At 41.6% G+C, this 27,722-nt stretch overlaps 1 protein-coding gene across 1 annotated transcript; it reads left to right on the top strand.

Annotated features, from left to right (window-relative positions):
- LOC112103172 (kynurenine/alpha-aminoadipate aminotransferase, mitochondrial) lies at positions 1-27,428 on the top strand. Its single transcript, XM_026647889.2, has 14 exons — positions 1-388; positions 4,047-4,165; positions 8,430-8,598; positions 10,681-10,813; positions 11,627-11,701; positions 13,126-13,332; positions 14,398-14,463; positions 15,855-15,937; positions 17,449-17,545; positions 18,622-18,683; positions 20,792-20,856; positions 24,184-24,290; positions 24,879-24,980; positions 26,324-27,428. The coding sequence occupies exons 2-14, from the start codon at positions 4,099-4,101 to the stop codon at positions 26,363-26,365; spliced, it is 1,275 nt and encodes a 424-aa protein (XP_026503674.1). The 5' UTR covers positions 1-388; positions 4,047-4,098; the 3' UTR covers positions 26,366-27,428.
- Positions 27,429-27,722: the final 294 nt, after the last annotated feature.

Here is a 27,722-nt window from a genome sequence, read left to right as displayed (position 1 = left end):
GCCTGTGCGCGGAGCGGGGATCCCAGCTGCCCGCGAGCTGGGAAGGTGCTGCGGCCCGTGACCGCGGGTGGCTCCTGCCTCTGGGAGGAAGGTCAGTGCGCGCGTCTGCCACGGAGCTAGTGCGGACGGAGCAGTGGCTGCTGCTCTCCGCGTCCCGCTGTCCGGCGCGACCTTACACACCGGCCTACGGCCTTAGACGCTTAGTGCTGCCGGAGCTCGCGCTGCTGTCGGGACACACACGGGCAGGAGGCGGAGAGTGAGCACTGCAGGAGCCCCTGTACGCAGCAGGGCCGGGGACGCTGGCGCCTGCGCTCTCCGAAACAGCCACTGAGCGAGCCTCCAGCCTGCCCCGCCACGGCCTGCCCGCGGGAGCCAAGTCTCCTGCCCGGTAAGGATCCCCTGCTTTGCGCCCCCATTTTTACAACCAGACGCCGGAGCACTGAAATCCATTGCAGGCAGTAGAGGGAAATATGAAGAGTTATCAGCTCCGTGCTGTTCAGTTTCAGAGAGAAAACATCTGCCTGCATTGTAGACTAGAAAATCAACTACAAGCTCAGAAATCTACCTAACATGTTTACACAGAGGTCATACAGTCAGTTACCTACTGGGTAATGCATTGCAGAGGTGGTGAGTGGAACTAGGATCACTCCAGATATTGATTAAATTTTAATCCAGAATGAAATTTGAACAGGTTATAGTAACTTCAGAACATGCATTTGATCGGACCATCACCGTCCAAATTCACCTACCTTTTGACTTACCCTATTACTGACAGACTTAGTACTACTTACACTTGCTTCTGCAGTTGCATGCAATTAGATAGTAACAAGTAACATTAATTTTACTTCTGAATTCTACCCTGCTTCCTTGGATACAGTGAGTTGTATTCTTTCCTGGTGCAATACTGAACAGTCAACAGATACAGTTGGACTAGTATTTCAAAAGTGATATTTTTGTCCTGGGGAAAAGATGAATTCTAGGTCCTGCAGGAAGAGTCTATTTCACTAGCCACATACATTTCTATTTGAAATATTTTCTAGAACATAGAGCAACTGATTCTGGTCTCACACTTGTGTAACCAGGAATAGCCTCACTGAAATCAGTACAAATGACACTATTGGAAAACTGGTGGAAGTGAGAGCAGAATTAGGGCCATGCTTTTGATATCAACTTTGCAGGTGGATTTTTTTCAGTGAATCAAAAGAAAGTCAATCATCCTAGCAGCTTTCAAAAAACAAAAATGTCAACCTGTTGATGGACTTACTTGCTGACACCCCCCCTCATGCCTGGAAATAGTATTGTATCTCTTTCCTTTCCAGAAGCTCTCTGCCAACAGTCATTCTGGTCCTGTGATGGTCTAGCAGCTCTACCTGTTCTTGTAGCTTGGCCCTCCAGCCAGTCCCCTTCCAGGATAACAGACAGTCCAGCATCCTTATATCTGATTCTTAGCTGCAGGTCTTAGCCCCATGGGCCTTACACCATGTTCTTCAGACTGTAAGTTATTCTTAACACCTTACATCAGAGGGCTTCACACCCCCTTCCCAGTAGCTGGTAGGCAAGCCCAGGTCCACTTACTATGCCAAGCTCCAGTTTAGAAGCCTTAGTATAAGTGCTATCTCCTCAGTCCCTTCATGGGCTCTTTGTAAAAATCAGCACACACACCAAGGCTTCTTCAGAGAGATCCAGGTTATACCCTCCCCACTCAGTGCTTCCTCTTTGCCTTATAGGGGCCTTCCTATGCCCCACAGACCTCTGTACTACTAAGAAGGTAACTATAGTATTTTTCTCTACAACCATCACCTACTCCAGACTGCCTCTTTTTATAGCATCACCCAACTGGGCCTCATCTTTTAATTACACCTGGGCCACCTCCAGGTGCAGCCTGGTGGGTTAATTGATCTACATTAATCCTTTCACCACCTCTGTGGCGTAGGCACCTCATCACACATTATTCCCAGGATGATTTTTGTAGTCTGATAGGGCAGCAGGAGTTTTTAATTGCATGGTGATGACAGGAAGTTTGAGAATTTTAAGGAATACTAAAATTCTTTCTTCCAGCATTGAGGACCACCACAGTGTCCTATCTCTTTGGTCTTGGTTCTGTTCTGTCTCTTGTAAGCCATAAACACAAACAATGCAAGAGATCTTGTGAGGCTCAGACTGGCACAATATTCCATTCCAGCTGGGGGACAGTAAGATGAGATAACATATTACCCAGTTTCTTCCCCTCTCTGACAGATTAGGACCCAGCAAGTTGTAAGACTGGGCCCATCCATAGTAATATTTTCCTTAAGTTCTAGATACAATTCAGTCTGCCTATGATTATGAAAAACAATGCCTGTTGCTACACTGGAGAGCTTTGGCATGCAGAAGCACAGAGGGTATACAGGAGGTTTTCTTCTACTGCAGCAGGAGACCCTGCAGTTTGAGAATGAAAGGATATTTTAATTGGGTTTTTCATATAAATACAAATAACAGTTAGAAATAATATTACAAACAGGAAGACATTCACTAAAGCGACATTGATTGCTATGTGTTAGTAATCTATAAAATATAAATACAACTATGTACACTGGATTGCTCCAAACTTAAAATACTTTTCATATTTTTTGCCCAGTAGGTGAATTTTTCTTTCACCATCCTTACTAATTGACTTTAGTTACTCTTGTTCTCTATGAACAGATAGGTATTTCCTAACCAGCAAAAATATTGAGGTTTTGGAATTTGTTTTCTTTCTGCATTGGAACAAAACTAAAACCTTTTGAAATTGTTCACAAAACATCTAGGGAGAGTAGGAGGGAGAGCTTCCTAATCACTGGGCTATTGGCTATTCTGAATGGGTGGGTGTCTCTTTCTCTCTCCCTCCCTGCCTCCCTCCAGCCTTTTACATCTGATGGAAATTGTTTACTGTAGTAAAGTCCTTTTGGAAGCAAACAAAAAATCAGTTTGAAACATTTTGAAATACATTCTTAATTATGCATTATTTAAACCACATCTCTGTCTCCTAGTCAGACAAGTGTTGTGACACATTGTGATGGCTTGCATAAGTTAGAGAACTTAAATGCTATACCTAATTCAACTAAAAAAACAAAGCTGGATTCTCATTAGAAAGAGCTGATGGTTGCTTCATATCTGTCACTCTTCTACACTCGTAATTTGTCTTTAAAATTCTATTTCACGTAGAGAAGAAAAAGCTTTACAGTTATTTTGGTTTTTGGGACCAGTGACATAAGCGAAGTATTCAGTTCATCTCGTTCCCTCATACACCTCCAAATTATCCTGATAAATGTGGCATGGCTATTTACACTAATCTTAAAATCCAAGGATTTGATCCAAATCTAACTGAAATCAATTGGAGTCTTTCTGGTGACATTATTGGGTGCTGGACTCGACCCCAGAGGAATAAATCCCAGAACAACTGGAATGTATATACTATAATTATTTAATGTAATAACCTGAAATGCTTTATAGATTCTTTTCTCCATTGTGTGGTATACTATCTTAGAAATATAGCATTTCATTCTCTAATGTGAAGTTTGTTTTTTGTCCATTTTCATTTGACAATTTTATTTTCCCCTTCCTCTCCTTGTCTTTTAAATAAACCCAATATAGAGCTGCTACTTACCGGTACTTCCTTTTTTCGGTGTGTGCATCAGAATTGTTGATGTTCCCCAAAAATGTATACAGCTCTCAAAACAGTGCTGGTTAACTACTACAGCAGAAACAAAAAGAGTGAGAGAGAGAGAGCACAAAACCACTATACATTGTTTTGTGAATGGGCTCCCCAAAATAAGAGCCATCTAAACATTCATTAAGAACATTTAAAAAAAGCTATTTTGAATCAATATGAAGGGAATTCATTTTAATTCAATTAAATTGTGAGCTTAACAATGTGATATTCCCGCACTTTAATTATCTTACTAAATGGCACAGTTAGATTGTATGTTGGAGAAGTTTTTTACTGATGGATATTTTTTATGTGTTTACAATCCAATGTCATGAACCATGTTGAAAAGTGATGTTTCCTTTTTCCTTCCTTTTTCTAGCCCGTTGTGTCCCGTTTAACTAGTGATCTGAATTGCTGCTTGTCTTATAGACATGAATTACTCTCATTTCATCACTGCAGTAAGTGCAGCAAGAAAGGCATCTCCAATAAGACTTCTGAGTGAGTACACACTGGCCACCCCTCACTGACAGCTCCTAAACCATATTGCCCTGTCTTCTGAACTCAGCCATGACACTGCAGATAAATACCGGAGCAGTCTTACAAGAAAACTGTGGGCAATTATAAGCTAATACATACATAGCTAACAAATATGCTGTTTGTCTTATTTGCTTTCAATGGATAAAGGCAGAGGTAGCTGAGATAGTTTGCCTTTGATCTATAAAATGAATATGCATTGTACCCAATGGAAACCACCCCACACAGAGAAAATAAATGGAAATAGTAACACTGTTTAATTCTTTTAAATTCATGCCAGAAAATATTTCTGCCAATGCCCCTGCTTCTGGAGTTGTGGCCGTTAAACTGTGATTTTTATTGCTGAATTTTTATTAGTTGTACAGGTCCAATTGACTATTAGGAAAGATGATACTGACCTTCAGGAGGACTTCCTCTTGGATTCAATAATTGACTATTATTGAATCCAAGAAGAAGTCCTCCTGAAAGTCAGTCTCATCTTTCCTCACACTTCTGATTGCCTTAGCCTGTCACTTGAAGAAAACTAAGGCTTAAGGCCAGAAGGGACCATCATGATCATCTAGTCTGATCTCCTGCATATTGCAGGCCAAACCCCCCCCCCCCCCCCCCCTCTAATCGGCCCATAACCTCTAGCTGAATTATTGAAGTCCTCAGATCACGATTTAAAGACTTCAAGTTACAAACAATCCACCGTTTACTCTAGTAAGTTACACTAGACCGTGCCAGCCATATTGATATGTTGAGTAGCTCCTGTACCCTATCAACTTCCTTGGCTGTTTCACTCCATTACTGCTTCTTACTTGCCCCACTCTGTGCAGCTGACTCTAGATGCATACTATACACCAGTGGTTCTCAACCAGGGGTATGCATACTCCTGCGGGTACACGGAGTATACTCATCTAGATATTTGCCTAGTTTTATAACAGGCTACATAAAAAGTGCTAGTGAAGTCAGTAGAGACTCGAGCATGCAGGGGTGTAATCAGAAAGGCCAAAACACAACTGGAGTTGCAGCTAGCAAGGGATATGAAGAGTAACAAGAAGGGTTTCTACAGGTATGTTAGCAACAAGAAAAAGGTCAGGGAAAGTGTGGGACCCTTAATGAATGGGGGAGGCAACCTAGTGACAGATGATGTGGAAAAAGCTGAAGTACTCAATGCTTTTTTTGCCTCTGTCTTCACAGACAAGGTCAGCTCCCACACTGCTGTCCTGGGCAACACAGTATGGGGAGGAGGTGAGCAGCCCTCAGGGGTGAAAGAACAGGTTAAGAACTATTTAGAAAATCTGGACATGCACAAGTCCATGGATCCAGATCTAATGCATCCAAGGGTGCTGAGGGAGTTGGCTGATGTGATTACAGAGCCATTGGCCATTATCTCTGAAAACTCGTGGTGATCAGGGGAGGTCCCAGACAATTGGAAAAAGGCAAATATAGTGCCCATCTTTAAAAAAGGGTAGAAGGAGAACCTGGGGAACTACAGACCAGTCAGCCTCACCTCAGTCCCTGGAAAAATCATGGAGCAGATTGTCAAAGAAACCATTTTGAAGCACTTGGAGGAGAGGAAGGTAATCAGGAACAGTCAACATGGATTTACCAAGGGCAAGTCATGCCTGACCAACCTTCTATGCCTTCTATGATGAGAGAGCTGGCTCTGTGGATATGGGGAAAGCAGTGGACGTGATATATCTTGACTTTAGCAAAGCTTCTGATATGATCTCCCACAGTATTCTTGCCAGCAAGTTAAAAAAGTATGGATTGGATGAATGGACTATAAGGTGGATAGAAAGCTGGCTAGATTGTTGGGCTCAATGGGTAACGATCAATGACTCGATGTCTAGTTGGCAGCTGGTATCAAGCAGAGTGCCCCAAGGGTCGGTCCTGGGGCCGGTTTTGTTCAACACCTTTATTAATGGTCTGGATGATGGGATGGATTGCACCCTCAGCAAATTCACAAATGACACTAAGCTGGGGGGAGAGGTAGATATGCTGGAGGGTAGGGATAGGGTCCAGAGTGACCTAGACAAATTGGAGGATTGGGCCAAAAGAAATCTGATGAGGTTCAACAAGGACAAGTGCAGAGTCCTGCACTTAGGACGGAAGAATCCCATGCACCACTACAGGCTAGGGACGGACTGGCTAAGCAGCAGTTCTGCAGAAAAGGATCTGGGGATTACAGTGGATGAGAAGCTGGATATGAGTCAGCAGCCTTCAAATACCTGAAGGGGGTTCCAAAGAGGATGGAGCTAGTCTGTTCTCAGTGGTGGCAGATGACAGAACAAGGAGCAATGGTCTCAAGTTGTAGTGGGGGAGGTCTAGGTTGGATACTAGGAAACACTATTTCACATGGAGGGTGGTGAAGCACTGGAATGGGTTACCTAGGGAGGTGCTGGAATCTCCATCCTTAGAGGTTTTTAACCCGGCTTGACAAAGGCCTGGCAGGGATGATTTAGTTGGGAATTGGTCCTGCTTTGAGCAGGGGATTGGACTAGATGACCTCCTGAGGTCTCTTCCAACCCTAATCTTCTATGATTCTATGATTAAAATTTCATACAGGCAAAATGAGAAAGTAAGCAATTTTTCAGTAATAATGTGCTGTGACACTTTTTTATTTTTATGTCTGATTTTGTAAGCAAGTAGTTTTTGAGTGAAGTGAAACTTGGGGGTACGCAAGACAAATCTGACTCCTGAAAGGGGTACAGTGTTCTGGAAAGGTTGAGAACCACTGCTACACACGCTACTGTTGATAGCTGATTGTTCCATATGGCAGGAAAAAGTGCTCCTGTACTGCCAGCTGAGGCCTACGTGGAGACAGTTGCAAAATAAGAGCCTAAAAACATACACCTCTTGTAACTGCTTTTAGACTACATCCCATCACCTCCTCACTGTGGTCAAATTCTTCCCTGGAGTGTAGGCTGGCAGTTGCCATTTCACTTCAGTGTGCGTTATGTGCATGACATCAGGTAAAATTTAGATCTTCTTTGTTTTTCTAGATCGGGGTGGCCAACCTGAGCCTGAAAAGGAGCCAGAATTTACCAATGTACATTGCCAAAGAGCCACAGTAATATGTCAGCAGCCCCCCATCAGCTCCCCCACCCCGCTCCCAGCGCCTCCCACCCAGCAGCAGCCCCGCCAATCAGCACTTCCCCCTCCCTCCCCACACCTCCTGATCAGCTGTTTCATGATGTGCAGGAGGCTCTGGGGAGAAGGAGCGAGGGCACTGCAGGCTGAGGGGAGGCTGTGGGGAGGAGTGGAGTGGGGGCAGGGCCTGTGGCAGAGCCAGGGGTTGAGCAGTGATCACCCCCGGCACATTGGAAAGTTGGTGCCTGTAGCCCCAGCCCAGGAGTCGGTACCTATACAAGGAGCCGCATATTAACTTCTGAAGAGCTGCATGTGGCTCTGGAGCCACAGGTTGGCCACCTCTGAACTAGATACTCTTTATTAACCTGCTTCAAGTGGTATTTTGGTAACTTCTGAATTTATAAACAGGAGCATTATGTGGTATGTCTTGTAAACCCTAAACAAACTAAACTAAATATGTTGCTTTCAAAAATAAGAGTTTTCAACATTTTCCCCCACAAAGTATAGCATTAAGATATTAGGTGTTAAAAGTTTAAAAACTAATTATAGTTACAGAAACAGCTTATTCTAATGATTAGGAAAGCAATCCAGACTGGAGTAAAAAAACTGTTTATAGATTGATTGATTGATTTTAAGAGGAGGTAACTTTCCCTGCAATTTTTCCAGTAAAAATTCGGGTTTTACATACCCCATTCTGCTGGATTACACTACTGAAAACTGGAGAATAAGCAGGATTGAGCTATCACAGATATCAAAAAATTAAAACCTGATTAATAGGAGGTGGAAGAAATTTTTACTCAGACTATTTAAAACATTTCATTTTACCCCTATGTAATTCAAACAGCTGGAAGGAAAGCTATCTGTTAAAGATTCACCATCCATGCCTGTTCAGTTAATGCCAAGAAAGCTCACAATGTATTTTTGAGTCAGCCAAGAAAATAAATGATAAATGTTGGCATGCCTGATCTCTAAAAAGACTTCATTATCCAACAAAGAGTACAAACAGGCACAAATCTGCATTAACTTTTCCTCTGCAGGTCCCCTTTAAATATTCTATAGGAAATGAAGGGACGGATGGGGGAAGGTGAAATGTTATATCTTGAATAGGCTAATGAGTAATGGAAGTTTTCTTCCTCATCTTTCACTGTAGCTGAATTGATGCAGAAGTCTCCCCCATCACTAATCTCCTTGGCTGGAGGGGCACCAAACCCCAACACTTTCCCATTTAAGATGGCCACTATTACCACTGGAGATGGAACTGCTGTGAATATTGGGGAGGATTTGATGAAGAGAGCCCTCCAGTACTCTGCCTCAGCAGGGTACTTATGAAGACACTTTATAAGAATAACAATAAATAACAGTTGCTGCTTTAATGGTTGATCTTTACAAACATGTTTTATTAATTGCTTATAATTTTCCCTGTCTGTATATGTGGAAAAAGTGACTAATTATTTGTGAGTGGAGGAATGAATTGACAAGTACCAATATTTATTGATTAACATCAAATAATATTTGAGAGGCCTGAGTCCAGGGTCAGTAACTGTGACAGTGTCCGGTGTATTGCAGCACAGTATTCAGCATATCAAAGTAAACAGCCTTGCAAAGCATTTTCTTTATATCCCCCCAAATCCTGGTTTATTTGGCTCCTGTTTATACCATTGAAAAAACACCACTTATTGTCTGCGGTAGTTAAATTAACTATGATATTTGCCACTGTTAGTACAGGAAATACTGCAGATATCACAGTAAACTCAAACATCACCATGCAGGAAACATGGCTTGTTTTAGTGGCATCCACTGTAGGGGTGTTAAAATAACAGTATTGGTTCATTATTTATGTAATATGAGGACTACTCTGAAATGACAGTGTTCTATTAACGTTGCCTCCTGGATAAAGTGTTAAACATAAAGCTAGTACTTGTGAGACAATTGTCTTGCTGAAAAGGGACTAGTTGGGATACTAACAGTTATGGGTACATCATAATAAGAAATTTTATACCTGGCTTAAAAATATTGTTTAACTGTTTTTTCTGTCATGAGATTGTTTTGCTCTAGAAACACTAGATTTTTTTATTTTTCCTAACACTGAAGTCCTTCTTCAGAGCAGAATGAAAACTCATGTACGGTCCTTTATATTGGGGTCCCTGGGATGTCACTTTGCTAAAATGGTGTCTACCATCACAAGATTTGCAAGTGCCTCTTCAAAACACTGCTGTACTGAGCAGGAAAGCAGCTGTTTTATAGAAACTTGAAATCCATTCACTGTTTTGATTTATTTTCAGATGCCAGCCACTTTTTTTCCACTTGTGTTGTTTCCCCCTGCCCCCCAATTTCGTATTGGTGTAACAGCCCAGATTGAATGCAGTAAGGAGTTAGTGCCACATTTTTAAAGGTATTTAGGTGCTGTAAGATGCATAGAGGTGCCTGGCGGGATTTTCAAAAGTACCTAGGTGTGCGCCTGGGAGTTAGGCACCTAGGTGCTTTTAAAAATCCCACTGGGCACCTATCTGCATCTTCAGGCACCTAAATGCCTTTAAAAATCTGGCCCTTAGTCTGCATAAAGTGTGTTCCAAGTGGAGTTGGGCAAAGATTTTTAAACAAAACTCCCCCCCACCCCAAAGGGTTAACTAAAACATCGTATGAATTTGTTTAATTGTTTCAGTCAAAAACAAAAAATTCTGAAAAAAATCAAAATGTTTCACTGACATTTTTTAAATGAAATGTTTTGATTTGAAACAACTTTTTGTTTCAAATGTTGCTTCAGTTTTAGTTTTAAAGGTTTAAAAAAACTCAAACAAAATGAAAATTTGTTTGAGCCAAAACAAATTTTTTTCAACTTTTTGGTTCAGCCAGCAAACTAAAACAAAAAAAGTCATTTATTCACGCACCTCTAGCTACAGACAGAGGCCATACAAGTCACACCTGCCATACCTGGATCTGAAAGGATCACCTCAGTGCATGAGACAGAAATTCAGCCTCCGTGCCCATTCAGTCCTTTGTTGACAATCTCTCTGCAGAGGCTGTCAACTGTTTATTGTATTATAGACACTGGTCCCTAAGGGCTTTTTATCTTAAATACACAGACACACACACACAGTATTATGTTTCTCTCATTTCATTATCTGAGAGAAAATATTTTAAACCAGTGCCTATACCTATCTGTATTGCTAAATAACAGAGAAAGAGAAACAGACAATTTGGGTAGCAATGTACGCTAGATTTGAAGGGGATTTAAAGGAGCAGAACATAGGGCGACCAGACAGCAAATGTGAAAAATCGGGATGGGGTGGGGGATAATAGGAGCCTATATAAGAAAAAGACCCCAAAATCGGGACATCTGGTCACCCTAGCAGTACAGAATATCAGGATAATAACGATGAGAAATAAAACCTGTGTTTCAGAATTCCTGAGTTGTTGTCCTGGCTAAAGGATTTACAGAAGAGTCTCCACAATCCTCCCACTGCCAACTACAGTCCTGATCAGGGCCAAATGGAGATATGTGTCACCACCGGCAGCCAGGAAGGTTTATCCAAAGTAAGACTAAAAGCGGAATACATTGTGGCTTCTGTAAAATGTAATTACTTGTTGCTTCAAATAGATGTTTGCTTTCAATCACTTGAATTTTATTTCCTTGTATAGGAAAGGCATGCCTACTCTATGATTACAGTTGTTAAGGGTGGCTTGTTAATGAAATGATATATTAAATACCATATCTGAGAAAGTAAATGGAAGTTGGGACAAAACTTTGTCAGACTCTAATGGTCTTCCATGGCTACACAAATGTCTAGGATCTTTATTATGAAAGAAAGAGAGAATATCATAAGACATTTTATTCCATTTACTTTCATAATTCTATAGCAAATGATTTTAAGAATCCTGTAGTGGAATGTAGTGGTGCAATCGAATTAGAGTTGGTTGCTGTACTGTAGTTTTTATTGCAATAAGATATTTTTGTAAGAAGATATTGTTCTGAGTAAGTTGGTTTTCAATTGGGTGATCTTCTCTCTCTCTTTCTCACACACACACACAGTTGACCCTTTCTATAATTGAAAAACTTTTGTATTGTGATAGAATATTGTTAAATGTCGGTATTTTTTTTTCCAGAAGACAGAGTTGTCCTGTTTGAAACTGGCATTCTTCTCCTCTGACTTGTATCTCTCTGTTTGGCTTCCAAAGTGGAACTTAAATCCATTCACTGTTTACCTAGAAGAGTTTACATTGAATTAAATGGTGATGGAAACACTAATATGTAATTAGGATGTGTAGTTCCATTAGAGCTGGCAGCAGTATGCAGAATGTCCAGTAAAATCATACAGTCTTGTAAAGTAAATGCTTCCCATTTTGTAGGTGTTTGAGATGCTTATTAACCCTGGAGACAACATCCTTTTGGACACACCCACCTATCCTGGGACTCTAGCAGCTGTGAGTAGTGTTTCAGTATGAAAAGTTGTGAAAGTTACAATGATCATCACCTTGGGACACAAATCTACATTAAGACATATGGGCTGCCTCACTATTGTAAATGCATCTAAGACCTCATCCAGACTAGAGTTTTTGAGCCTGTTCTGACTTAAATTGGTTGGCATTGATGAACTAATACAATTGTAAATGCAAATGTTTGTCCCAGGACACAATGTTTTGTTCTGGAGCCCAGTTCACCCTAATCCTAGGTTTCTATAGAGAATCACAGTAGAGATGAGATGAGATCTTTCTGATAAAGTCAGTCTAAATGCAAGTGCATGATCAGTGAGATTCCTCCTATTTTAGATTCATGGTGCGTCTCTTTCTTAATGATTTAATGATCTGATTTAGTATTCTGTGCCTATAGTAGGATAAAATGGGGATGGGCCTGGAACATGTATGTAGGTGAGGTCCCAGGATATGAGAGCAAGTCAGAGAGGTAACTCTTAAATGACACTAGTTTTTGTGGATCAATATGCACCCTGTGCAATTAAATACAGCCCTTTAATGCTTAATAGTTACAGATTGGGAGAAATGCTGGAATAAATCCTATACCACTCAATATTTCACTTGACATCTGGGTAATATTGTTTCATATACTATATTTTTGACATACCTTTTGATTATGCAATGGGCCCATATATTGAGGGTATTGTCGTTTCAGCAGCAATTCGTTTATAACCTAATAAATACAGGGTTAAATAGTACAAAAATAGAAATTCCACAGAAATAAAACTACAGGGACTTTTGTTAATTTTTGCTATAACTTCACACATCGCTATTGTCCCATGTCACTCATTAACATTACTGAAATCTCAGTCCCATTGCTGAACATAATACCCGTTCAGAGCAGTTATTCTTCCTCCCTTTGTCAGGGCAGAGCAGGTTATAGTTCTGTCAGTTCAACTGAAACTGCATTTCTAATTATTGCACTGTTGAGAGACCTGAAGCTTATCTGTATTTTTGCATTGGAGTGTTGAAATGTGAGGGATCCCACTGCAGTAGAATCCACAACGAACTCCTGGGCTCCTCAGATGCGATGCCATGTGCCTGATAGGCAGGCATGTAGTAATAGTTTATCTTGGACCAACCAAGACTTATCAGAGTCTATATAACTGGTTTTAAATATTGGGAGCACAAGGTGATCTAGTTAAATTACATTCTGAGGGTTATACAATGTGTTCAGAGAAACTTTCCCTTGAATCATGAGCTAAGCAAGTTTGAAATCAATGCAACTCGTTTATAACTATCTAGTTCAATCTAGATTTAAGGGCAGATACTGCATTGCTGAAGTTCTGTAACATCAGAGACATAATCATAATTTCAGAATTACAGACTCAGTGACTGAGATTTGTCTCCTATTTTGTTTGTTCCCCTCCCCCCAGCTAAGACCTTTGGGCTGCAACATAATCAATGTTCCCAGTGACCAATACGGTATTATTCCAAAAGCCCTGAAAGAAATTCTTTCCAGATGGAGCCCAGAAGATGTCAGAAAGCACAACAACAGTCCCAAATTCCTGTACACCATTCCAAATGGTGGCAATCCCACTGGAACCTCATTGACTACTGACCGCAAAAAGGAGATATATCAGGTATGCAGTGAGAGCCTGGCATCACAGCTTTCATGTAGGGAATAGACAAATGTGGGGTTTTCAGTTTGAGGAATTCCACTGCAAAACCAGCACATCTTATAAGCAACTGAATAGCAAATGTTGCTAAAAATCTCATGCCCCATTACTATATCAACCTCTTGTGTGCCCTGCCACTTCTCCCAGGTCTTCCCTTATTGGTTTTCCTGCATGATTGGGGTGATCTAGTGAGTATAGTGTAGTAAATTATAGTCCTTTGTAGCCATACCAACCATTGTGCTGACTTATATGTTGTGTTTACTCACTGGGCCCTGGTACAAGCCTAAAGAGGTGTTCGACAAGGATAAAAACCAATTCTATCTAATGAGATAGAAGTTGGAGCAACCCTTAGAACTGCAAGGGACACAGGAGGCAGATGTGCTCATTGACAACACAATGAAGGTAGCTGTCAGGATCACATGCCCATAGAGATGCAGGGTAGTTTTTACTACTCCCTATTTTGGAAGTGCGATTCTCTATAACAAGAAAAGAAAATGTATATGCACTTGCACTCAGTGCATTTTTTTTTTTAAACTTTTTTTTTTTTTTTTTTTTTAAAGAAAATTACATAGAAATCAGTTAAGCTAACATTCTAAGTAACCACCTGGCTAGAGAAAATATTCAAAGTGCCATGCTTTAAAAGCATGAGATCTAAGGTCCATGCATACAAATGTGTCCAAAATTGCCATTCAAACTGGTAGGTGAGAAACACATAATTTTTCTGCATGCAGCGGTCCAAACCGTGCTCACAAATATAGGCACATTATTGCACATGGAACCCGGGCTTCAGTTTTTCAAAATTTGGCCCAATTAGAGCTGCTATTTTTACCAGTTCACATACTTTTGCAGTTACATGAGTTGTTAAATTTAGCATTTGAAGGCGACTCTTGACGTGATGTTTGTGTGCTGAATCAGCAGAATACAGAGCAGCTTACAGGGCAATGAATATAAATAACTGGGATTACATAGGGACTGTTTTTATTACATTTCAATAAACCTTTACATTTTGGGGTTTAATTTCTTTTTTAGCTTGCAAGACAGTATAATTTCCTTGTAATAGAAGATGATCCTTATTATTTTCTTCAGTTTGATAAGGTAAGTTGTCATTTGTACTGATTGGTATCAATATTTCTTTGGGTTCAGAAAAGAATTAATACTTGGACAACTGTGGCTCAAACTACATGCTACTCGTATTTAGTAGATTGTCAGATTAAATTAAGGCATTACTAGTAAACACTCAGTCATGACATTTTTAATTACATGCTTCTTCAGCCATCATGTTGCATCAGTCCTTGTCAATTACAGTGCGTCAAATTCTTCAGTTTTTAAGTGAGGAAAATTCCCATTGACTCCATTGGGGCTGTACTAGCAGATATGCCTCCGAGCCAAGGCTGCCTCAGGCACATACAGATATACCCCTTAAAAGGGCATTCCATTGTAGAGGGAATGGGATGCAAGGCATGGGAGAAGTCATACAGGCTGTATTGCCTTTTCTTTCTAATCTCTGCCTTCATCCAATGCAGCCCACCCTGCCTCCATCCCTTCTCCTTGTGCAGATCTCAACCCTTGGAGATTGGTCACAGGAATAGGGAGAATAGTGCCTCAAAGGCAACTGCCACCCTCCCTGACACACAGTGGGAGGGGGTGGGTGCTCAGATCCACACTTGCAGGGTCTCCTCCATACATGGATCTGGGTGGGGGCGGTGACCTGGCCCTCACTTAAGTACATAACTTCAGGATTAAGATCAGCTTTTACGGAGAGTAACACCCCTCCCTTAGCAGCTAATGGCTGCTGAGTAGGTCGATGGAATGAGTACAGTTTAATATTTTTCTTTCTGTAACAAGGTTCTCCCCTTCCTTTTGGGGGTGAGGAGGAGTCTGGTTTGCTTGGGCTAGCAGAACTGAATGCCTGCGTGGAACTCTTATAAGCATGTGGGCATGCAGAAATTGTCAATATAGTAGCCGAACTTCTGCTCTGGGAATTAGAATCTGTGCTGAACTCAGGAGGGTGATCTTACCAAATCCCCAATTCTGAGGGATGTCCTCCAGTTTCTCCTAAAGGGAAACTGCAAGCTGAGGAGCACCTCTTAGGGAAAACATTAAAGAACATATTCCCCTCCACTCAGTAAAAGTATTTTGACAGAGAGCTGGGTATTTGGCTCTGACCTCCTATCATAGTTCCAGGTAGAAACTCCAGCACCTAGCATTTGTGCGGGGTTAGAGGTAAAGGAATTTCTGATTGACTCTTTCCTGACATTCAGGTGACCCTATCATCACACCACAATAGGGTGCTACTCTAAACAGTCATTTGTCAGGCAGGTACTGGACTTTGATACTAGTTGTGCATCTCCAAAACCAGGATTTTGTCATATGATACATCACCCCTTGAGTCAAGAAATACTGAAGTCTGTGTTAGTAATAAGTAAAGCCTTGGTGTAAGCCTTATTAGCTACTTGAATTTTAAACTCTCATTCTTTTCTTTCAAGCCTTGGGCTCCAACCTTCCTCTCAATGGATGTTGATGGTCGAGTTATCAGGACTGACTCTTTCTCTAAAATTCTCTCCTCTGGGTAAGGTCTGTTTCAGACTGTCGCCTGCTGGTTAGCACAGGCTGCAGAGTCAAGAGACATGGGATTCTAGTCCTGAGTTTGCACCTTCACTTTGTGAAGGTAGGCAAGTCACTCAGCCTCCCTGTGCCTTGGTTTTCCCATCTGTAATATGCGAATAGTGACCTACCCGCTGTTGCAAAGTGCACTGAGATCTTCAACTGTTCACGACCTGCTCATCTCCCGTTCCCTCCATGTCCTGGCAGTCACCTATTAATCATGTTTATTACAGTAGGGCCTAGGGCCCAACCAAGAGTAGAGCCCTGCTCTGCTAGGCACTGTGCAAACACAGAGTAATACATGGTCACTGGAGCCCACTCCCCTTCTGACAGCCTCTGAAGCCACTGTCTCCTATGACAGCCTGTCCTTACACACAACCTGTCCTCAGTTTTCCCTAAACTAGAGGACCATGATGGAGGCGTTAGACTCCTCCTCTCTGGTTCTTGATGTTCTCGCCTCCCTTGGCTTTCATAACACTGGCTTCTCTCCCTACCTCTGACCATTCCTTCAGAACTTTTTTGGCATGTTGTCGTCCTCTCTCCTACAGTCCACGAGAAATAACAGGGCTCTTTCCCTGGGCATCTTCTCTTCTAGCTTTACACCTTTCCTTCAACCACCATCTTTTGCTGAGGACTTGCAAGTCTGTTCTCCACTCCTCACAACTCCTTGCATTCAGTCCTAATTTTCTGGCTGTAGTGTACATTACTTTTAATGAATCTTAGCAAGCTACATGAATCCTCGCCTCGCAGTTAGTGAGTTGTGAGCTCTCCCTGAGACTCTAATGAAATAAAGAAAGAAGGTAATATGATGGAAATATGGTTGCACTTTGAAAAGTGACCCTACAAAAAATGATGTCATGTAGTTCCATCTTTGTCATTCAAAGACATGTTTAAACTTACTCCATTTATTTTCCTCTAACTGCAAACTCAACCTGGAATCAGAGTCAAGCAAGGATTTGTTTGAATCTGACAATATGAATAAAGCTTCTTTTAGTTCATGAACACAAAAACAATCCTGTTCATTCTCTTTACTAGCAGTGCTAAATGGAAGTAAATATAGTAAACACTGTGTTGCCAACTTCACACTATTTGGTGTTTGATAGACTCGCTCTTGTAAACTTGTGGTGATGTGAGAATCTCAGCTTGCTTTTTTTCCCTAGCCATTATGATTGCAGAGAAAAGTTTAAAAATATGACCCACGTATGCCCTAAAAGCTCAGAAACTACAAGGCAAATTGAAATAACCAAAGAACATTTTTAAAAAATCATCTCATGATTATTAAGCCAGCCTCTTCCCTTTTAACTCGAATTAGCAGATGTGACTCTGAATACACACAGGGAGCAGATCCATTAAGGTTCCAATTTTCCATAGTTGCTGTTTGGACGATAGCCATATTTTGGCTCAAATTCTCTGCTGATATAATTTCAAGGATTAGTGGACTGTATATGTAGTAATGTTCTTCTTCTTTTCCCCTAGGTTGAGAATAGGCTTTTTAACTGGCCCCAAACCACTTATTGACAGAGTTATTCTGCATATACAAGTCTCAACAATGCACACCAGCACTTTCACACAGGCAAGTGCCATCTCCGAGAATTGGGAAGGTGTTACCTGAATTGTATTTATAAAAATAAAATGGTTTCTCAAACATAGTAACTGGGAGGAGGGGCAAAAAATCTTTTATAATCCTTAGCCATTTTTTCAGCATGGCTTTCAGGAAAATTTATATTACAAATTCTTCCAAGGGAAGAAAGAACAACGCAGAGAGGAAGACCAAGGTTTGTCTGGAGGGTGTTCTAATAGATGTGAAAAACATTGCTCCAAAGTATAGGCCTCTCTTTACTTTTATGTAATAGGTTATTAAGGCTTAACGGAGCTAGGGATCAATGGGAGTTGTGTGCTCTATGGCCTTAGGCTCCTTTGAAAATCCCACCCTGAAGAGCTGCAGAATAAATGGAGAAGATTTGGAATTTTTATTTGGTGCAGTGCTTGTAAGTCAGTGTGGCGAACTGGTGAACGCTGCTGGTGCTGTATAAGTAGCATGCTATCTATTGCCCCTTCCCTTCCAGACAGTGCTCAAAGGGTGTGTTAGGGTAGAATGAAATATATCCTCCCCTCTCCCCCTGCCTACTAGGTCATCATTGACCCATTCCTGAGCCCTGCCCTCCCCTCTATCACAGTCAGCTCTAAGGTTCTGCCCAGAGCTTAAATTAGACTTTGCACTCCCAACCCTCTTTTCAGCTCCCCAATTTCACCATGGAGATAGAATAAAAGTGGGGAGACTAATAAAGGAAATAAACATGTATTAAATTCAAAGCTGTATATGTTTCCCTCCCTTTCCTTTCCAAATTCCCACATTTGTCTTCCCCTATCCGTTCCTCTTTCCTTCAGACTCCCTAATATTTCCATTTCCTCATGGGACTGCTATAGCTCCGGCTTCCTAATGGCCCTTTGCCGGTTTCCTGGTGGACTTTTTGTATTACCAAGGGGTTTGAAGGTAAAGGAAGAGATGGCTCCAGGAGTCCAAGGATGTAACCTCTGCCCTTGCAGGATGTTTAATATTATATTAATATCATTTTTAAAAGCTTTTGTTTGGTGGCTGACTATCCTGTTTAAAGAATGGGATTTACTGTGTGGGTTTTATTTTTGTAGCTTATGATTGCACAGCTTCTTCAGCAGTGGGGAGAAAAGGGTTTCCTGGAGCACGTAGACAGGTAGTGCCCTTATATTCAATATACCATATTGTGGGGGTTTGGTTCTCTTTTAATTACTGTCATGTCTCTAAGTATAATGTTTAAAGGGAGTGTCACGCTGTCTGGAGTGACTCACGACCGTTAGTGCCTGCCTTAGGTCAGACTGTCAAAAACAGGACAGACACCCCAAACTAGTGATATGTTCTATAATTAGATTTCACCAACCCAGTAACAAATGTGAACTCCCGGATCACTATAACATGGAGTCACAGACAGTCCCTTTGGGCTCTCCAGTCTATCTTGCCACCCAGACAAGCTGGACGTAGTGTTAAATGGTCACGGACTCCAGGGCCGGCTCCAGGAACCAGCTTAACAAGCAGGTGCTTGGGGTGGCCAAGGGAGAGGGGCGGCACCTGCAGCAATTCAGGGGCAGCAGGTCCCTCACTCTCTCTAGGAGCGAAGGACCTGCCGCTGAACTGCCGCCACCGATCGCGGCTTTTTTTTTTTTTTTTTTCGCTTGGGGCGACAGAAATGCTGGAGCCGGCCCTGACTGACACACAAACACACAAAATATTCAGGTTGCTCCCAGTCTCAAGAGACCAGTCACTTACCTCAGGTCAATTTGTATCTTAGATCTCACACCAAAAACAATGCTTATAGCTAAGGTTACGGTTTTATCATGGACAGGTCAGGGCAATAAACAAAAATTCACAGAAACCGTGATCTGTCCCTGACTTTTACTAAAAACATCCCTGACAAAATAAGGTTCCAGCACCTGGCTGGGAGCTGCGGCCCCCTGCGCAGTGGCTGGGAGCTGGGGGAGATCCCCAGTCGCCCTGTAGGGCTGGGAGCTGGGGTGGGAGGGCGCTGCCCACGGTAGCTGAGCAGCTGCCGGGGTCCCTTCGCCGCCAGCTGGGGAGCTCCAGGGTCCCCCCGCTGCCCTGCAGGGCTGGGAGCTGGGGGGACCCCACCACCTGCATGGCTGAGAGCTGCCGGAGTCCCTCCACTGCCCGCGGCAGTTGGGGGGCAGCGCCGGTGGTGGCTGGTCAGTTGTGGGGGTCCCCTGCCACACGTGGCAGCTGGGCTGCTGCTGGAGGGTCCACCGCTACCACCGCCGGTGGCTGGGCTGCAGTGGTGCCCCAATGTCACAGAGGTCTCCAGAAGTCACAGATTCTGTGATTTCCGTGACCGCCGTGGCATAATCATAGCCTTACCTATAGCCAATCCTGAATAAACTAACTAAAGGTTTATTAACTAGGAAAAAGAAATAAGAGTTATTTACAGGTTAAAGCAAGCAAACATATGCACAAATGAGTTGCCCTCTATGGTTCCTAAAGATGACAGAGATGTACTAATCTGTCCATTCAAAATGTCTTTCAGGGCGGACCCAAAGGTAGCCCCTAGGGATCTCTGCCTGAGTTTGGTGTCCCTGGCCCTGTGTGTTCAAACAGTAAAGAGATGAACAATTTTCTTGTGACCATCTTTTATCTTTTACACTTAGCCTTCCAGCCCATGAGTAACTGCCTTGCATGTAGCAGTTCCAAGGTGTGATAGAGCCATCCACCAATCCTTTGTATTGTGATGTTCCTTAATGCCTGGTTTAATCTTGACAGGCCTCCTGAATGGGTATGGGGGGATGATTCCTGTGCCTGGGTTCACAAGTTCAGAGCAAACATTTTCAAAGTTATAAAGCCAAACTTACTTATTTCCTTATAGCATGGGATACGGACATTACAACTGATATTAATGCATGCAGCTACTTACAGGCATTTCATAGAGTCTAAACGCTAAATACATTCTTATAAGACTAATACTTATTTTGAACAAAACTAGCAAACAGATGAGCTGGTTTGGTTTTCAGCTATGACTTTGTCAGTGCTCAGCTGACACCTACAAACTTGGCAAGACCTGGCACCTGGTTTACCAGCATCACAGGGAACTGGAACAATGTTAGGATCTGTTACCTGAAGGTCCCACAGCACTGGGCAGCATAACATAATCTGCACAGTTTTGTAATAGACATATGGCAGTTGTATAAAGTTATTTGTACCTAACCATTTGTGGATTTAGCTCAGATGGGATCTTTCTCTATATCTATCTATAAAAAAATTTGAATTGTTTGTCTCCAGGGTAGTGGAGTTCTACAGGGCCCAGCGAGATGCAATGCTTGCTGCAGCAGACAAGTGGTTAAAAGGTTAGTGAATGCAAACACAGCTTATATTTTCAAGCTGTTTTTCTCTGACTCCTGTTAATCAACTCCATTTTCAAGAACAATCACTAAGGTATATTTGCAGAATTAAGTGATAAATAGGCAACATGGACAATTCAAAGGTGTTCTGGGTGTTTTTTTCCCCTTTTGTTTGAACTTTGAATATCCAAACCTAAGATTATCTGATGCTCCTATTTTCTAAACTATTTGAAATGAGGGAGTGCTCAGAGGAAAGCCTCCCCATGCTGCTGTGTCAGGCAGCCATGCAAACAACATTTATTTCAGTGCAGTACGTTCAGTACTTTTTTCTTTACAGTACCTCTTTCTACGTATAAAGCTGTACCTTAATGACAAACATTTTAAAAGAATTGCACAAATAGTGCATGATGAGCTGTCAGGGTTGTAACAGATTGTGATAGTTAATCACAGTGCAAAGGAGTAACATGATTCTCATAGACTTTAAGGTCAGAAGGGTGATCATCTAGTCTGACCTCCTGCACATTGCAGGCCACAGAACCTCACCCATACACTCCTCAAATAGACCCATGACCGAGTTACTGAAGTCCTCAAATCATGGCTTAAAGACTTCAAGTTACAGAGAATCCACCATTTACTCTAGTTTAAACCTGCAAGTGACCTGTGCCCCAGGCTGCGGAGGAAGGCAAAAAAAAAACCCAGGGTCTCTGCCAATCTGACCTGGGGGAAAATTCCTTCACGACCCCAAATATGGCGATCAGTTAGACCCTGAGCATGTGGGAAAGACCCACCAGGCAGATATCAGGGAAAGAATTATCTGTAGTAACTCAGAGCTCTCCCCATCTAGTGTCCCATCTTCAGCAGTTGGGGATTTTTGCTACTTGCAGTCGCCAATGGACCACATGCCATCATAGGCAGTCCCATCATACCATCCCCTCCATCAGCTTATCAAGCTCAGTCTTGAAGCCAGTTAGGTTTTTTGCCCCCACTGCTCCCCTTGGACGGCTGCTCCAGAACTTCACTCCTCTGATGGTTAGAAACTTTTGTCTATTTTCAAGCCTAACTTTGTTGATGGTCAGTTTATAGCCATTTGTTCTTGTGTCCACATTGGCACTGAACTTAACTCCTATCCCTCCCTAGTATTTATCTCTCTGATGTATTTATAGAGAGATACAATAACACAGTCAATATCAGTACCTGAGTCCTGATTTTCAGAGCCTAGCATGGCATGGCAATAGCTATCTAAGAGATTGCCTTTCCCTTCACAACTAAGATCTCCAGCAGCAGCTGTGTTCCACTGAAACCATGAACCTGTCAGCCGGTAGGGACTTGTGAGAGCAGGAGCTGAAACTGTCACAGGAGCTGGATCTAACCCATCTATCTGTGGTATTTATATGGCCCCTATTTTTATAGTATCTGAGAGCTTCACCATCTTTACCCTTATAGTTCCCCTGTGAGGTAAGGAAGCATTATTATCCCCCTTTTACAGGATGGGGAACTGAGGCCCAGAGAGACTTTGGGAGAGTCTACACTGCAAAAAACAAATAAATAAATAAAACGGTTCTTAACTTGACTTAAAATACCCATGAAAACACAGCAATTGGGCTTTTAGCTCAGATTAACAGCTCGAGCTAAAGCCTATAGGGAAGCCTGGGATTGAACTCAAACTGCTAACCTGAGTTAAAAGCCAAGTTGATGTGTCTTCCTTGCTGCTTTTAGCCAAGTTAAGAATACATCTTTTACGCAGTGTAGACATAACCTAGGTGACTTGCCCAAGAGAACACAGGAAGCCTGTTTTAGGCCATGTCTACATTACCACTTATGTTGGCAAAATTTATGTCACTCAGGGGTCTGAAAAAACACACCCCCTTGAGCAACATATATTTTGCCGGCATAAGTGGCAGTGTGCACAGCACTACGTCAGCGGGAGAGCTTCTTCCGCCAACATAGCCACCACTGCTCCCGTCGGCATAGAGCAGCTACATGAGAGATCTTACTGCAACGCAGCTGCATCGGTACAGCCACTGTAAGGTCTCTAGTGTAGACATAACTTTAGATCTGGAAACTGAACCCGGGTCTCCCAGCCACGTCCCAAGCTAGCATCCTGAGCACTGGAACATCCCTCTTCTCTGCCCATGGAACTCACTCCCTCAAGAGCGAAGAGTGACCATGGGCCTCACTGCACTCAGAACCAGATGCAAACCCCTTTTATTTGACCAACTCTTCTCACAGTTTAGTCATAGAGGGAAGTGAGGGTGAGAGAAAAGGAGAAAACAAAACAAAAATACCTTTTGCAATTCTGCTACCTTTCAAGCTGCTACAGTACGTGGAGAGGAAAGAGAATTTTGTTAGTTTTCGTTGTTAATTTTGGGAGCGGCTCAGATACATGGTGGTGAGGGCCATAAGAGTATCTTCACCTTCACCTATCCAGCCAAACTAAAGAATTAAAATAAATCTGGTAAAGCCATTTTGCAGAAAAGGCTAAAGTCATGAAAATCTTCCTTGTGCTGAAGTAACTGGCTTCTTACTTTATGAAGATTCACATAACTAGCAAGTTGAGGCTTTGGAGTATTCTGTGAGAGGTCTTTATTCTATAGAGTAGTTTATAATTAAGCTGCTGGTAATGATCAAATGTACCTAATAGGAATAGGGGCAGATGGCAAGTGAAACAAACAACCCAGTATATTCATACAATGTACACATGTAATAAAGCTGGAGCCAAAAAAATCAGGAGTGTTTGGATTATTGTCCTGCCAAAAAACTATCAAAGATTGCCTCGAGGTACAAGGGAATGTGTACAGTAAAACTGCCGACTAAAGCAGTAAGATTCCTTTCTGTGTTCTTCCCTTCTTTTATGTGGAAAAACATAACATTTTAACTAAAAATGAAAAAAATATTCTCTTTCTAACCATGTCTACATTATGCAGCACATTAAGATTGCATTTATGGTAATTATGGTACTAAAGGAGCTGGCATTTAAAAAGGATGTTTTGATTACATGTGTTTAGTTGTTTTTTCAGAAATCAGCCTACCATTGTACCTTCAGTGCACCTGTTGGGCAGTCTGTAATCCAACTGAGAGAGAATCCAGAGCATCCATTTTCAAAAATACCATAAAACAAAGTAGTGTCAGCATTACTGAATTACATCTGTATTAATTTTGTCAGGGGGGACCTTAAATTCTGCAGGTAAAATCTTGGCTCCATTGACGTCAATGGCAAAAGTCCCACTGACTTCATTGGTGGCAGGATTTCACCCTATCTTTGTGTGTTTGGTGTATCCATTGCAGAAGGCACAGAGCGTATCTTTGTTTGATTTTTCTGTTTTCTCTCTCCAGGTCTGGCAGACTGGCATGCTCCTGCTGCTGGCATGTTTCTATGGATTAAAATTAAGGGAGTTTCTGACACACAACAGCTGATCATGGAAAAAGCTTTGCAGAAAGAAGTAGGAAAAATGTCTGCTGATCTTAAAATGTAGTGGGAGGGAAGGGTTAAATAAACTACTATTTGAGTGCAACTCCAACTGTGCATTATTAGGACTGCAAATTTTGAACAGGCATATAGTAACATATTCTAATAACTCTCCTTACTAATGAAATGTCTGCATGGTTAATCTACATCTTTAATATGTTTGTTTAGTTCAGCCTCAAAACAGATACAGAGAGAGCTAGCCTAACTATCCATTGTTTCTATTTTAATAAGAGAAATTAAGTGTAGTTTATTCAATAATTTGTAAAGACAAGTGTTACGCAAAGACATCAGCTTATGAGTCAGAAAGGAACCTAGAGATTTACTTCTCTGATACTTATAAAGCACGAGAATGATAAGATAGAACCTGCCTATAGTCAAATAACTAGGTTCTGTCTTTTTGTTGTGAAATATTTGATTCCAGTTTTTGTAGTCTGCCTTCCCTTTTTGGAAGGAAGGAATGGATTAACCCTCTTTGTGAGACCATTATTCAGCAATGAGCTATTTAATATTTTTTTAAATTAAGAAGAAATTTGTAACTAAATGGCTAATCAATTTCTTTTAGGTATTACTGGTTCCTGGGGGAGCATTTAACATTGATAGCTCAGTTCCTAGTTCTTATGTCAGAGCTTCTTTCTCTCTGTCTTCTCCAGCCCAGATGGATCAGGTGAGTGCAGTATGATTTGCTGTACATTCCTGAAAAGAATATTCCTCATGCAGTAATTGTTGTTTTGCTCCCTTACTTTTTCCCTACACGTTTTAACCAGCTCTCTATATTGTATAGTTATCTCTCTCTTTTCCATTTCCAGTCGGCTTTTGTTTGTTTGTTTGTTTGTTTTAGTAAGTACTGTTTGAGCAGTACTTCTGAAACTCCCTTAACTGTTCCTTGCACATATTCTTATCTAGAAGAATTGTAGTGTGCTGAATCTTTAGTGTCTCTTAAGATGCACCTGCCTTCTTCAATTGTACTTATTCCCATCAGATCTCACTCGCTGATGCAGCTGTCACTGAAGTCAGTGCAAGTGTAGCTACTCATTTAATGTGAATAGGAGCAACCACCTGTCTTATTTCCCAAAGTTTGCCATCCTCAAATCTAATTCCCTTTACTCCACTGTTTTCTGTGTACCGATTCCTTATTATTAAACAAGCTCAAGATGACCAGTATCAGGCTTCCCCATTATTCTCACATTCAGTTTCTCCTGAGTAGTCAGTAGCACATTGGAGATGGTCTCTCCTCTAATTCAGTCTCTCTATACTTCATGATTTTGGAACTAATCTGTGTTATTTAAGAACATCTTGGATATAATGGTTTTATTTGTGATTGAGTACACATCATTGTATAGAGGGAGTGGGGAGCAATTAGCTGCCCAGAGTATAGCGTTCCATTGTTTCAAGTGCCTTGAGAATTTTCCCATGTCTTTGGTCTTACTTTACTTCAGTCATTAAGGTGTGTAGCTGATGTCTAGTTATGCTTCTCCTTTGTTGGTCATCCCTTCATCATTACCTAAAGAATTTCACAATCATATTGTCTCTAGTCAAATTGCATCTTGCTGGCATTGCACATGATATATAACACCTCTCTTCCTCCTTTTCTCTCGTATGAGATTATACCCCTCTGTGTTACTGTTGCAGTTATGAGAATCCTTCTGCTAGGCTTCATTAATGCCCACTAGATTATAGATGCCGTGAGGTGACATAACAGTACTCTTGTTGATTCATATATTTGTCCTTCTGTTTCAGAAGAACTCCATCTTTTCTTCTAATTTTTTATGTTGAAAGAACATGCTAGATCATTTAAGTGGAAGCTCTCCCCACTTTCTTGAACACTTAATGCACTATTAATATCAAATTGAATAGGGAACACGAAGCTTTACAATAAAGTTCTAAGACTTCACACAGCTGGGTTCCCCTGTGGTTAAAATAGTTTCAGAAATTCTACTTAAGATTTAGTATATTGCCTGCTTATCTAATGCTGGGATGTGAACATTAACCATCTTGCTTTCATTGTAGGCTTTTCAGAGGCTGGCTGAGCTTATAAAAGAAGCTGTATGAAGAGAGCAAATGAAAATCATCTAGCAAATTAAAAGTCCCCTTCAAAAAATCTGCACCTTTATTAAAAGAGGATTTCATAATGACATTTAAGGAGCAAGCCACAATACAGTGTATATTTCCTTGGTTGGTATGAATGCTTTGGGTATTTAAAACATGAATAGAAGATCGCCAAAAGACCTCAGAACATGCCTTTTGATAGGGAGTGCAGAAAGCTATAGTTTAATTAGAAATTATCTCGTTCAACCTATTAACTCCTTTTTATGACAGGCAATATCATATAAAAAGACTATTATTCCAAATTGCAATGCAGCTATAGTATATGGTTATGTGCACAGTAGCAATAGTGTAGTTGAAGAGATAATTCCATTCTAAACCACTCTTCATTTTCCCATAACGTCCTCAAAATTGTGCTGAATCTTCTCAGACCAGAACTTTTCCAAAAGTGAATTTTAAAAGAAGGTTTGAACAAATTCTATTCAGTCATTTTGAATTATTGGCGGAGGGAATAGCTTTTCTACTTAGCAAATAAATCAACTTTTGAAATAACTCAGGGATGAACTACATAACTTTTGACTTGACATGAGACATGTGTGACAACTGCAGTCCTTGCTAAATTTGGCTGGGAAAGGACTTAATTTTTAAAAATGGTATACTTGGTATGTACAGTAAATTATCTTCTTACTTCAACTACACTACTGCTATTGTGCACATAACCATATACTATACATATGCTATTTTTAGGTGCACATTTCAAACTGTGGAAAAACTGTATTGATCAGAAAGTGTTTCACTCAGAATCCTCTTAACCCAACCCTTCCTGAACCCTAAAATCATATTGCACCAGCAAATTAACTAATGTTTGGTCAGAGTAAATTGACTTAGGCACTTTTGAAAACTTAAACCTGAGCAAATGCAATTAGACTCTGGTTACAAATAAAAGGAAATTAGTTTGCACTCTTTGCCATGGGACAGTTTAATTTGATCTGAATCACTTGAGCAATGTTTTTGCTGACATAAGTGGTAGTGTAGACATGGCTTTAGACCAGGGGTGGGCAAACATCTAGGTGGGGAAATTGTATGCAGGGTCGGGGCAAGGGGCGGGGGTGTGGGAGGGGGTGCGGTGTGCAGGAAGGGGCTCAGGGCAAGGGATTGGGGCAGAGGGGTGCGGGGTGTATGAGGAGGCTCTGGGAAGGGGTTTGGGGTGCAGGAGGGGGCTCAGGGCAGGGGTGCAGGAGGGGTGCAGACTGTGTGAGGGGGCTCACGGTGCGGCAGGGGGCTCAGGGCAGGGAGTTGGGGGGTGGGGTGCAGGTGGGGTTCGGGCTCCGGCCCGGTGCTGCTTACCTAAAGCGGCTCCGGG

Source organism: Terrapene carolina, unplaced genomic scaffold (genome assembly GCF_002925995.2).
Source record: "Terrapene carolina triunguis isolate 2854851 unplaced genomic scaffold, T_m_triunguis-2.0 Scaffold66, whole genome shotgun sequence".
NCBI classification, from domain to species: Eukaryota; Metazoa; Chordata; order Testudines; family Emydidae; genus Terrapene; species Terrapene triunguis.
Note: the sequence above shows the minus strand (reverse complement) of the source record. Positions and strands in the feature narration are given on the sequence as shown.